The sequence below is a fragment of the Bombyx mori genome, chromosome 1 (assembly GCF_030269925.1).
Source record: "Bombyx mori chromosome 1, ASM3026992v2".
NCBI lineage: Eukaryota > Metazoa > Arthropoda > Insecta > Lepidoptera > Bombycidae > Bombyx > Bombyx mori.
Genome location: NC_085107.1, coordinates 14,465,309 through 14,478,284, shown reverse-complemented (window position 1 = coordinate 14,478,284; position 12,976 = coordinate 14,465,309). Strand labels below are relative to the sequence as shown.

Here is a 12,976-nt window from a genome sequence, read left to right as displayed (position 1 = left end):
TCGGAATGGCGACCCAATGAGAAAATGCGGCGAGAAACTCAGTGGGTTGTGTCTATGGGTTAATTCGCCAGTCGAACTCGTCGATTACGACGAAGAGACGACGGTGACCGGTGCTTGAAGAGCCCAAAAGCGCCGAGAATGGATCCGGGAGATGCGAAAAGACAATTTACAAGTGTACAATTTCCAAAAATATTCGAAATTGAGTTAATATACGGAATCATTTGGTATCACCAGTATTTTTCTCATAAATACTGTCAAAAGAGCCTAATTCAGTTTTAGTTTTTTATTTTTCTTAGTTTACCTATATTTTGACTACTATCAACAAAATTAATACATAATTTTATTTTACTTTAAAAGACAGATAAATGTAACTGGCAAAAAATAAAAAATGAATATTGCAAAGATCATTAATATTAAAAATATCACATGTTAATAAACCTTTAAAACACTCTCCCGTAAAATTTGTAAGTTTTGAGACTTGAATTTGTAGGTTTTAATGCGAGAAGACGATGTTTCGGATGACAGCGGCTTTGCCTTGCCCTGTCACCTAGATTGGATATGGCTGACCCTATTCCTAATCCTTTTCGGAGTAAATTTTAGAAAAAACGAGAAAGTGTATAAAATTATGCACTTCTTATGTTGAACATTGCGGACTTCCATAGTACCATTTATCATTAATTAACCCCGGAGGAGAAGCTAAATTTCAAAAAATCTTCTTATTGGAATACTTACAAGATAAAAAGCACCATCTGCAAAATTTCGAGTTGGTATCCCCAGCGGCTTAGGCTCTGCGTGGATGAATCAATGAGTCGCTCAATCACTCAGGACAAGTAACTAACTATATATATGTAATATGTTGCGTAAATTTTTTTAGATTTAAGCAAACAAGTTATAACTTTTTTTATCATTTATTTTTCACATACAATAATTCCATTACATAGTATCATATGACATTGATTTTCTACGGTAAATCTAAAAAGATATTTAAAAATATCAATTATGATATTAATTCCTACTGAGTATATTAGGTAATATGAGATATACGAAGAGATAAAATATCTAGAATTACTTGATCTACTAAAAGTGTCTCCAAGCCACGGATATGGCCGTCGAACGATAAGACCGTTTCTTCTTCGTCTTCTCATAGACAATCGAAATCCCAATAAGTAGGGAACCCATCTATTTGATGTTAAATTCTACCTCCTGTAGACACTTTAATTACCCCTAAAACTATGACATGAAAACGGGTGGCACGAATATAACTTGCTGTATACTGATACGACAGCTGACTCTTCATGGTCTTTATTAAAACAGTTCCACAAGACTTCTCAAACGCAAATAGCGTTAAGATAATTTGTCTTCAAGTAAATCCTGACTACAAGATGGTATGCGGTCCTTCACAACACGGCTTCACGTGTGTTTGTTCTCTGGCTCAAATCGTTCTAGCGTTTATCTAACAACTAGACGCCTAGGGTGCCACCCGCTATATTTAACCTCAAGTGATTATATTTATTATTACTAACGACAACAGCTACGTATGGTTTAGGAGTTTAGGCCATCTAAACATAAATACCCATTTCATCATCTATGCTGAAATTTGGCACTACAAAAGAATATCATTACAATTTCTAGAATTTCGAAAGGTCGCCCAAATGATTATCAAACATTAAACTTGCTACAGCTGATATATATCTAAACATTATGACTTGAAGAATAAGCTACAATCGTGCGTTTAAAAGTTATTAAAATGTCCGCACTAAATGCAAATACTACTACACTATATACTACTACACCATAGTTAATGAAAAAAGTCTGCTACAGTTGATAATCTAAGATAAAATACAGGAGAACAGGAGTATACGATTGGAGAACTGTTAATAAATGCTGATTCGTCGATTTAATAAAATCATTCCAAGCTGCTGTTTGGTTTAAGCTATCTCGATTAAAGTCATTCTCGTTAGAGGCAAACTTTTAAAAGACAATGAATGAACTGGTATTCGTTCTCGAGACCGCGACTTTACATTATTAAATGCTTATTGCATTAAGTAGTCACTGCTCGCTGTTTATGGTTTGCTCTGTGGACTCATATATTTTGGGTCAGCAAACTATTCCTTTGGTTGTCGCAGAACTATGCGGTTTCGTTCCACTTGATAACATCTCCAGATGGAGATGGAGAACTTAAATTATCAGCTGTTGCTTTTAGTCTACTTTAGTTGATTATTATTCAAAATAGGACTGTTAATGGTAAAACTTTAAGAGAAATCTGGTAATCTCCATGATTTAGTCATTTAGGCTGAACTCAGAAAGCCTCTTCCTCAGAAGATGTCTTTGTAGACGCCACGAAGCACTGTTCTTGGCTTTCTTGTGGACGAGTGTCTTCAAGTGCTCTACGATCGCGTCCAAGCCCGGTATAATAATATTGCAGAAGCCGCAGTGGTACTCCTCTGGACGTACCTAGAATGGAAAAGTTTCTATAAAGTAGAATTCAATTAAGCACTTTATTTCAATCCATCAGATAGGATATTGGGTATTTGAAATGTACTTTTATGTGATTAAGACCGGCCATGCCTCTTTTGGGAAGGCCTAGTAGGCTTTTGTTCCTCTGGGACTAGTAAAGCACAAGTGCTTATCTACTAATTAACTATTTATTGACGGAGGAAGAGAAGGAGTACACGTAGCTTGAGGCAGCCCCATTTGGGTTGCCTTGTCGGATACCCTTTACTTTTGATTAAAATTAGAGGAACTAGGATCAAGTAGAATCTCGTGGATAATATGCAACTACTCTCCTTGTAAATTCAAATTCAAAATTGGATTATTTGGCATATATCCCAGACAGCCAACAGGAAATAATCTTCCTATTTCCATCCCTTTGGCTGATCAAATATCTGTAAATCTAGCGCGTTCACGCTTTAGGATCATGTTCCCAGATAAGCGCCTTCATTCGTATGTCATAGAAATTGCTTTACACTGAATCTGTACTCGATTGTGTATAATAAAACGACTTAGAAATATATTACCTCTCTGATGAATTCGTTTTCAACAGAGTCTATCACAATAACTGGGATTTCCTTCATCGCAGCTTCGTGTCTCACAGTAGCCTTGTGGGCGTCAATTTGATCAAACGTTAATTCGAACTCGCAAGCTTGACATTTCAAAGTGTCCGTGTTCGTTACCAAATAAAAGCTGAATACATTCACAACAATTCTCCTGTTAATGACGACGTCTTTGTTAGCTGCCGAATAATGTTCAATCACGAAAATGGTATTGACGAATTGATGCAGAGGCTCCCTTTTTACTACATGCTCCTGTGAATCTTTCGAATCGCAAACAAGCAATGGCTCCTCGTAGGAATAGCCCTGGGCCACATCCAGATATTGTCCTTCACCTTCCTGGTTGCCATCATCTGATGTATCTTCGTCACCAGTTTTATCCAGCTGTAAAACTGGTGATTCAACTCGCACGTTAGGTTCAGCATCTCTACGTTCTAATTGCTGATACTTTTGTTTGTGCTTAGGATGGGAAAAGTGGAGTGACACAAATATTTGAGTAGCGGTTTTAATAACTTCATTGCACGTCAAGCAATGAACAGAGTTTTCCTTCATCTGAAATTCGGAAATTTTCAAATCATGGAGTAACAATAGTAAATACTTTTTTAATAAGTCGATAATTTAGAGGATAAGGACTATGGAAAAACATTTGAAAAAAAATTCAAGTAAAAGCGTTTACTCAATACTATAGCTTTCTTTGCTGTAACCTAAATTTTATCTTTCATTTTTCCAAGCTTAGTAAATACCTTGAGTGACATACTAACCGTCCTGTAGAGTCCTTTATGAGTTGCAAACTTCACTTCAGTTTGCACTAATTTAAAGAGATGCTCCTTAGTAGAAATGTGAATCTCCATATCTCCAAATTTAATATTGCAGATCAAGCAGGTATGTCCAACGATTCCATGCCAAGCTGCTTTGGCGATAGTCACATTTTTGAAAGCAACTATATTATTTCCCACTCTTTCCAGGTTTCGGATGCCCTTATTATTGATATGCGTGTTTTCCAAAATATGGAGCCTTATTTTGGTGGGCCCCGATATGTACTTGTTACAGTATTCACAGAAGAATCCGTTTTTGACCTGTGGTAATAAACCGAAAAAAATAATTTATTTCAATTAACAGTAGAGTAATAAACCGATTTTTTATAATAGTTTATTTGTTTATCTTTATTTTATAATTGTTAAATAAAGAGCACTAACCTCCCTAATGTGGTCATTTATAAATTCTTCCACGAAGCCGTTAGCTTCCAAATTCTTCTTGTGGCCTTTTTTCGAAATATGTCTGTTAGCATCCTTCTCAGTGGGGAAGTAATTGCCACAGACAAGACAGCAGGAGTGGACTTTCCCCACTAAGATCGCATTCCTGTTCAGCTTCGGTATCATCTTTGAGGTTCTGTAAACGATATGCTTAATAAAAGCACAAGCAATTAACACAACCAATCAACCAAATGACAATTATAATTCAGTACCGTTCCTTAGTCAAAGAAAAAATCACAATAATTTTAAAATGATGATAATTAACACAGATGACATTTACTTAGATATTCATATCACTACATAGTATAAAACAAAGTCGCTTTCTCTGTCCCTATATCTGTCTGTCCCTATGTATGCTTAAATCTTTAAAACTACGCAACGGATTTTGATGCGGTTTTTTTAATAGAAAGAGTGATTGAAGAGCAAGGTTTATATATGTATAATAACATCCATTAAATAGTGGAGAAATCAATAATAAATTACAGTTTCCGAAGCGAAGCGAGGGCGGGTCGCTAGTATAATATATAATGTATAGTTAAAATTCTGTACCATATGTATGTGTGTGCTGAATATTGAAATTTTATGAAATGTATAAATATGTAAACCATGGTTTTTTGGTAGGTACGCAAATACAAATTATGGTTTTGTAAAAATGAACTCTATTTCTTAGCACAGAGGTTTGTTGCTCTACATCAATTTTAATTATGAACAAATTAATGCTTTTATTGCTTATATTATACTTTCTATATGTACAGAAATAAGAAATATAATAAGTATACTCTTCGTGGTCGCTGTTTGATTTTTGCCTAAAACATAAATCATGACTATTAGTAACAATAAGTTTAACAATTCGGATTTACCTACTTTTTATTATTAAATTTTAAAACGTAAAGGATAATAAAACAAAGGATCAAATGACAAAAACTGACGACATTTAATAAAGGAGTATTTTACAAAATTATTTTTTCTTTTTTACGTTTTTTACTTGACATTTTTGTTTTTTTCATAAATCCTTAGGAAAGTCTGCAATCTGTGTCTAGTATTGCTTCCTTTATTTCTTCTAATGTCCTTGAATTAGTCTAATTCACGTTATCAATCAAATTTTAAGAGACCATTCTTCTTGAGATGCATTTTAGAGATCTCTCAATATAAGGCGGCGGATCATATCTTCTTAATTTTTCTTTCAAGATTATTTCTTATATACTATGGCGCTTAAGTTAACTTATAGGTTTGTTTTTAATAGCAAAGGTGTTAGACTTCTGTAATAGCAGTATCATGAAAAAATACACAAATTTTTTTCAGAGATGAAGAGGTACAAGGTTTTGTTACAAAACTCAATTTAATTATAAAACGTGCAGCTGTTAGTGATCCAATCCCAAAGTTACGAATGATGATTTTCCCATTGTTCCATTGATCAATGTTGCAGTGAATCTTCTCTCACCTGGGCGCCTCCACTGCAATCCTTCTATTATTTGCCAATCATATTCCATTCTTCTATTTTCAAACAAAACCTGAACTCATATTTGAATAAAAATGTTCTTCAAACTCCTTCATTCGAATTTTCACGATACGAACATTATTATATTGAGCTATTGATTGATTGCGGCGAGAAGGGCAGGCTATTGCCATGTTATTCTTGTCCATTCCAGTCTTTTTCTCATATGATTGATCTTCTTGTTTTTTTTTTATTTATTGCTTAGATGGGTGGACGAGCTCACAGCCCACCTGGTGTTAAGTGGTTCCTGGAGCCCATCGACATCTACAACGTAAATGCCGTCGCCCGTCTTGAGATATGAGTTCTAAGGTCTCAGTATAGTTACAACGTCTGCCCCACCCTTCAGACCGAAACGCATTACTGCTTCACAGCAGAAATCGATAGGGTGGTGGTACCTAGTAGTACGGACTCACAAGAGGCCCTACCACCAGTAAAGAGGCCCTACCACCAGTAAAAAGGCCCTACCACCAGTAAAGAGGCCCTACCACCAGTAAAGAGGCCCTACCGCCAGTAAATGAGGCCTTACCGCCAGTAAATGAAGCCTTACCACCAGTAAAAGAGGCCCTACCACCAATAAAGAGCTTCGTTCTTACTTCAGATAACGATGGTCCATACTACAAACAATGAACTTCTCATCTCTGCTTACACCTCTCCGTTTATGTCCACCCCGCGAAACATGCAATAATCCGGCCAAGTAGATGTACCAGTAAATTCCGATATTTTTAAATATTTGATTTGATTACATTTAACACAATATATAAGTTAAAGAATGCAAAAAAAAAACTAAATTAAAATATTGCAAAAATAGTACGCAGTAAATAATAATGTTAATTTGAAGTTAGTATATAATGAATATATTTTAATATTAAAAGTATTTGATATTAAAGTACTCTCTTTGTTTCATGTTCTATTTTCTGATACAAGTCTCCAGGATAATTAGGTAAGTACAACAGAAAATATGTTTTTTTTTTGCATTCTTATATAATTGTCCATAAGCGTAGTTCGTATTAGTGATCAATACATAGCACCGTGTCAAAATCGTTTGCTACATGGGTGAGCCCCGAAATATACAAAAGCACAAAAATAGCTACAGGTATTGAAACGCAATAGTAAATGCTGAAATTATATATTTTCAAATAGCAGCCATTGAACCAGCAGTACGGAATTTTTGGTATTCATACGAGAAACGATGTGTTTCTTTTCTATCTTTGTGCAGAGCAAATAAGTTGCTTACCTACTTGTTGATATGTACACAAAGAAATGGGATCTTCAAAAAAAAAAATACTTCTTTCAAATTACCAGAGTCACAAGAATATAAAGAAATTTTAACAGATCGTTGTCAATGTTTAAATCGTCATTCCACTTCATTATTATTAAGCTTTAACCACTTAGTTTTATATTTGCGTAATTTCTTCCCAAATTAGTACGCACCTAAAGCTCATCTAAAGAAAACACATTATAACAATTAACTCATGATTTTTCAGTAACTTACCGCGAATGTGAACCAGCTGCTGTACTTAAAACACGAGATAATAGATAAATACACAGAATATGTGTTAATACGTTCAAAGGAAATGTCTGTGTTCCGCCAGTGGCTCAGCCAGTAAGTAGCTCAGGCAGCCGTCTAGAACATTTGCAAATCGATATTAGAAGACATGCGCAGTTGCAGTATATATTGCATTTTTCATTTTCTCTAAATTAAAGGATGAAGATGTGTTCGTTTTCTATTTTGTTAGTGTTCTATGCGTTCGTTCGGGGTTTTTATGATTGAATTGAAACTTTATAAATTTTGTTTGTTACTTCAGGGAAGGCTTCTGGCATGATACCAAGAGTCGGTAGTTTAGTAAAAAGGTATTTAAGAAAGATGACCTGCCTTCGTATTGATTGATGCAACAACGTACTTACATGTCGAATAGTAACGGGCCTTCCTTATGTGATCAAGTAGACAAAGATACGGTCCGTTTCAAATTTTTGCGTGGCATTAATTCGTTTCAGTTTCAAAGATAGATCAGCTAGAATTGTATGTGTTACAATTAAGACTAATCTCATATCTTATACTGCGAAATTCACCATCTATGAGTTTCAGTAACCACTATTGTACTTCATACATTACGTACATTTAATATGTATAATGAAAGATAGCGCAATGCAGTCGAGATTCATCATTGGTCATCAACTTATGACACTAAAGTTTATTCAAAATGACCTCCGTGATTTTGAATACAGGCCTTCAATCTGCGCGGCCAGTCGTCTATCGCAGCACGAACGAGGTCCATGTCAATATCGGCGGCTGCCTTAATCAAGGATGTCTTGAGTGACTCCAAATTGGGATGAGGCTTTGAGCACGCCTTTTCCTCCAAGTGTTGCCATATCTTGTAATCTAACGGATTCAAATCTGGACTGGAGGAGGGCCAGTCTTCGTGCCGGATGAAGTCGATTTCACGCGCCGCCAGCCAGTCTTGTGTGCTCTTCGCTCTATGAGCTGGCGCCGAATCTTGTTGGAATACCCAGTGCCTGTTATTGAACATGGTATGAGAAACAGGTTCCACAAGGTTCGTCAGGACTATATTTTGATACACAACTGCATTTGTTTTTACACCTTTCTCACAAAAATGTACCTCTGTTAAGCCCCAATAAGAAACTCCCAACCATACCATGAGCGAGGATGGAAAATGACCTCGTTGGATACGCGGAATACGGTTGCTCGGTTCTTCACTACTGTGTGCGTACACCTTATCATTTTGTTTGTTGTAGCTCTCTTCTAGGGTAAAAATTTTTTCATCCGAAAAAAGAATTTCCCGATATTTTTTTCCCGCGTACCGCTTCAACAAAGCGCGGCATCTCTTCAGTCTCAGGTCCATTAGACGAGCATTCAAACGATGTCCTGTTTTTCTTCGATATGCCCGAAGCCCTAAGTCTTCATTTAACACCCTTTTCACCGTGATTCTGCTTAACCCCATCTGAAGGGCCAATAGTTTCTGCTTACGTTTGGGATTTCTTTGAATTCGCGCCTTCACAGCTTTTATCACTGCTGGAGTCATAACAGACCGAGGGCGACCACTTCTTGACCTGTCACCTACACTAGAGTCTTCATTGTATCGTTTGATGGTACGATAAACGAATCTTTTGGTTATATTCAAAATTTTCAGTATGTTAAAAATTTGAATTGGCGCGTAACCGCAACGATGCAACGCAATAACTGCAACACGGTCTTCTTTAAGCGTCCACTCTATATTTAAAAATGAGTAAAATTCTAAAAGTATACATTTTTATTTTCATGAACAACTCGAAATTCGAATTCAATAAACTTTTTTGTGGCCAGCATTCTAAAAGAAAAGTTTTTACTGTGTGACAATACTTATGACCTGACTAGTTATATTCCGCTACTCCGAAAGCATTGTAAATGTAGGAATCAGTGATGAGGCTCTGATCGGACGTACTGAATTAAAGCAGCTTAGATTAAGTAAAAAATCTTTAGTTTTTTTTCTTTTTTCCTTTTATTTTGTCACTTAATGTGTGACATCATTTCAGCACTTCCTTTCAATTACTTACCCATTAAGAAAAAGACAAGAATAAAACTATAGTCAATTTATTTCAAGACAATTTTTTTTTCATTGCTGTACTGGGCGCTAAGTCATACATCTAATATTCAATTATGCCACCACAAACCGCGGGACAAGAGGTCCTTTCTATGGTAACCTATAACACGTAGCGGTATTAAGAGTTGCCGTTAAGACCTTGTGGTTACTAGAAAAATACTCTTCTTTTTCTTCTTGCCCTTAGCTCACATTATGTGGGGTCGACACAGCAGGGATTTGGTATGAGTTACGTACGACCGGCTGTCTACCTTATGTCAGTCCTCCACGGATAACATCTCCAGGAGTATATCCATTGCAAAGTGGCATAGGGATGACAACGTGCAAAACCTTTGCTATTCGTGCAAACTTTTTTTTTATTGCTTAGACGGGCTCATAGCCCACCTGACGTTAAGTGGTTACTGGAGCCCATAGACAGCTATAACGTAAATGCGCCACACACCTTGAGATATAAGTTCTAAGGTCTCAAGTATAGTTACAACGGCTGCCCAACCCTTCAAACCGAAACGCACTACTGCTTCAGGGCAGAAATAGGGTGGTGGTACCTACCCGCGCGGACTCACAAGAGGTCCTACCACCAGTGAGAAAAGGTTGGTTAAAGTATTTTGCTGATGGTAGGACTGCTAAAAGGGGGATGGGTGATCGGCGAACGCCAGGTAATAAGCCAGTGTATAAGTTAAAAACATATAGTTAAAAACTTTTTTTTCGGACGGGATGAATACTATATGCTTAGTGCGAATTTTTCAATTTTCGATCGCGTAAAAGGCTCTGATGGCAAACGTAGGCAGTGAAAAGCTCGCACTAAGCACACAGGGGGGCTTCTCTGTTTAACCAGTACAAAGGAGCAAAAACTCAGCCAGGTAGTTCGAAACTATGCGATGTCTAGTCTTTTTTTTATTGCCCTTGTAGGCAGACGAGCATACGGCCTACCTGATGGTGAGTGATTACCGTCCCCATGGACTTCAGCAATGCCAGGGGCAGATCCAAGCCACTGCCTAACGCAAAATTTTACAATGTACTCGATTTTTCTTTAATGAAAGCGAAAGTTTTACTTAAAGTAACTGGCCCGGCAAACGTTGTTTTGCCATGTAAATTATTTCTAGGAAAGATAAATAACCTAGATATCGACTGCAAGTGCCCTGCCACCCAAACGCATATATACAAAAAACACTCAAATCGGTCCAGCCGTTTAGAAGAAGTCCAGTGACAAACTCATGCACAGAAGAAATATATAAAGATTTATCACTGTACTTTGCTGACGCTAGAATCTCTCGTGACATGCATTAAAATAGCCTTTCGCTTTTCTTGAAGCTTAACGTTTTTCCTCCTTATAACTTATTAATGGTAAAGTGAAATGATATTTGTCCAAAAGATTTTTAACCAAAGAACAATTTTGTTGGGAATAAGTATGAATTTTTCACATTACCTACCTAAATATTATATGGTGCAAGAGTCGCACCGGTGCTCAAAATAATTAAAAAAAAAATGAATATATATGTCGAGATGATAATAAATGGAATTTCGAGTTTGAAATTTTCATACTCATTGCAAAAAACTAATTAAAAGCCCTGTCCTGGTGAAACTGGAAAGGCCTCCGGGCCACCAGTAATCCTTCAATCATAAAAAAAAAAAAGAAAATGTGTGCGTGTACTAGTGTACACACGTAAGAAGTGAAACTTATTTTTCGAAAAATGATCTACATGCAACTTTCTAGAAATTGGTTAAATAAAGTTAAATTAGATAAAGTTTAAACAAAAGGATTTTATTATCATAGACATGAATACAAAAAAGATGGCGCGTAACGGAAAAATGTGACGCGTAACCGAAAAATGTGACGGTAAATTTTTTTCCAACGCCGATAAGGAAGTTTCACTTCAAAAAATTAAAAGCAAACTTTATAAGCGACAGGTCGTACCGACTCAACCCGGGTAAGCATCAATGGTCTGCGACTATTTTGGCTGTAAATAAATCTGATTTGTTAAATAGGTAGTACCGTAAAAGATTTTATTTTATTTCATCAGAAATTTAGTAACTTATTTTTAAATAGGCGGTCTCATTCACAATCAGGTACACAACGCTTACCTGCCCATTTATGCTTTTTTTTTCCTACCTAAGTTGATAACCTTGAGAGGCTATTTCAGCGTAACCTTAATTATTAGGTGAGCTCACGGGGCTCAAACCGGAGTGATGCTAACACTGACCCTAGCAAGAGCAGTGCTTCGCAGAATCTACCACCGGATCGGAAACGTGACCCACTGAGAAGATCCGGCGAAGAAACTCAGTAGGCTGTGTCTATGGGCTAATTCGCTCGTCGAGCCCTTCGTCGCAAGCGACGGCTTCGACGCGGACGGTGACCGGTGCTTGTGGTGCCTAAAAGCACCGTTAATGGATCGGATAATTACTTACCTAACCTTGAAACATAGATTTATTTTTTTATAACCTACCTGCAATGAATTCACCTTTAAACTTCCGATGTATTTATTAGCTGGAGTGTTCCTCGTTACTCTGCCTTTCGCCAGCTTCTATTTTCTAAGTAACTTTATTCAAAAATTGTAACAACATTTTTAATTGGTCCTCATCCTTAGAAGTTAATATGTAAATATTAAGTGTATTATCTATGGTTAATATGTAGCGATATATGTATAAAGGACTTTTTGGCGGGAGCGCGAGGAGTGAAATTGTGTGATTTGTTATAATTTGTCTATTTAGCGTTTCTTCGGGTTTAAATGTATAACGGTGGTTTATAATAATAATATGTATACTAATAACGGTGGTTTATTAACTATTTAATATCTGTGAAGTGCACAAATGTGGGAAAATGGAACCAAGCCGCTGGACGTAACTTCTCGGGATCCTCCAAAAAGTCCACTGAGAAAGTCTCCGTAAATGACCACCATTTTATTGAGATTACATTTCATCCCATATCATCTCATCTCATTTCATTTAATGCCATGTTTCATCATATTAATCGACTTCATTTCATTTCAGTTCATATTATCATTTGCAGAGTTAATTACTACATTAATCAAATTACTTTCTCAACCTAGTTATCTATACCGTCTTACGCTGCTAATTTAATTCATACTTACACTGATATTAATAACAGCCAACATGGACAGTTTCCTTCGTTTTTATTTTTCTTATTACTTGACACTGGCTAATGCACAAACCGTGCGAGCCACAATAAAAAAAACTACGTCAATATTTTGATGATCAAATTATTTCAGATTCCTTTCATTAAAATTAGACTGCCATTGGATCATGTGAATTAAAACACTTCTGCAAACTTCTGACAAATATTTGTACCCACAACAAATTCAAAGCATTTTAATAATAAGGTTAGCTAAGGCTTCGAAATTTTATTTTTCAGACTTTTTGTAATAATTTTGTTTTGTTATGTTGTGTAATGCATAAAACACTTGTTTCATTTTTATTAATTTTAGTACCCTTAATTTGAAATAATAGGACAACTTTGTTGTTAGTCTCTTTGTCTGTCAGACAGTTAAGACTCTTTTTCAAGAACCATTAGATGTATGAAGTATAAGAAAATAGTATTGGCAAAAGAAAATCATAAAATCTCAA

General features: G+C 36.1%; 1 protein-coding gene and 1 long non-coding RNA gene across 4 annotated transcripts; one reads left to right on the top strand and one right to left on the bottom strand.

Annotated features, from left to right (window-relative positions):
- The first annotated feature begins 552 nt into the window (after positions 1-552).
- On the top strand, positions 553-4,197 carry LOC134199351 (uncharacterized). The gene is made up of 2 exons (XR_009973805.1): positions 553-830; positions 4,016-4,197. It is a non-coding gene; the product is annotated as an uncharacterized LOC134199351 (long non-coding RNA).
- LOC101744484 (uncharacterized) lies at positions 890-12,457 on the bottom strand. Of its 3 annotated transcripts, XM_062670006.1 has the most exons (6): positions 7,704-7,722; positions 7,291-7,422; positions 4,247-4,439; positions 3,812-4,126; positions 3,018-3,602; positions 890-2,454 (listed from the first exon to the last, which is right to left on the bottom strand). In XM_062670006.1, the coding sequence occupies exons 3-6, from the start codon at positions 4,427-4,429 to the stop codon at positions 2,281-2,283; spliced, it is 1,257 nt and encodes a 418-aa protein (XP_062525990.1). In that variant the 5' UTR covers positions 4,430-4,439; positions 7,291-7,422; positions 7,704-7,722; the 3' UTR covers positions 890-2,280. The 3 variants fall into 3 exon arrangements, with proteins under 3 accessions (XP_062525990.1, XP_037867932.1, XP_004933141.2); XM_038012004.2 differs by lacking the exons at positions 7,291-7,422; positions 7,704-7,722 and adding an exon at positions 11,839-12,457; XM_004933084.5 differs by having other exon boundaries at positions 7,291-7,942.
- Between the last annotated feature and the right edge of the window lie 519 nt (positions 12,458-12,976).

Coding starts and splice junctions, on each gene's coding strand:
- LOC101744484 (XM_038012004.2), bottom strand. CDS start 4,429: ATGATACCGAAGCTGAACAGGAATGCGATCTTAGTGGGGAAAGTCCAC. Junction 4,127..4,246: donor TAAATGACCACATTAGGGAG/GTTAGTGCTCTT, acceptor TTATTACCACAG/GTCAAAAACGGATTCTTCTG. Junction 3,603..3,811: donor ATAAAGGACTCTACAGGACG/GTTAGTATGTCA, acceptor TCCGAATTTCAG/ATGAAGGAAAACTCTGTTCA.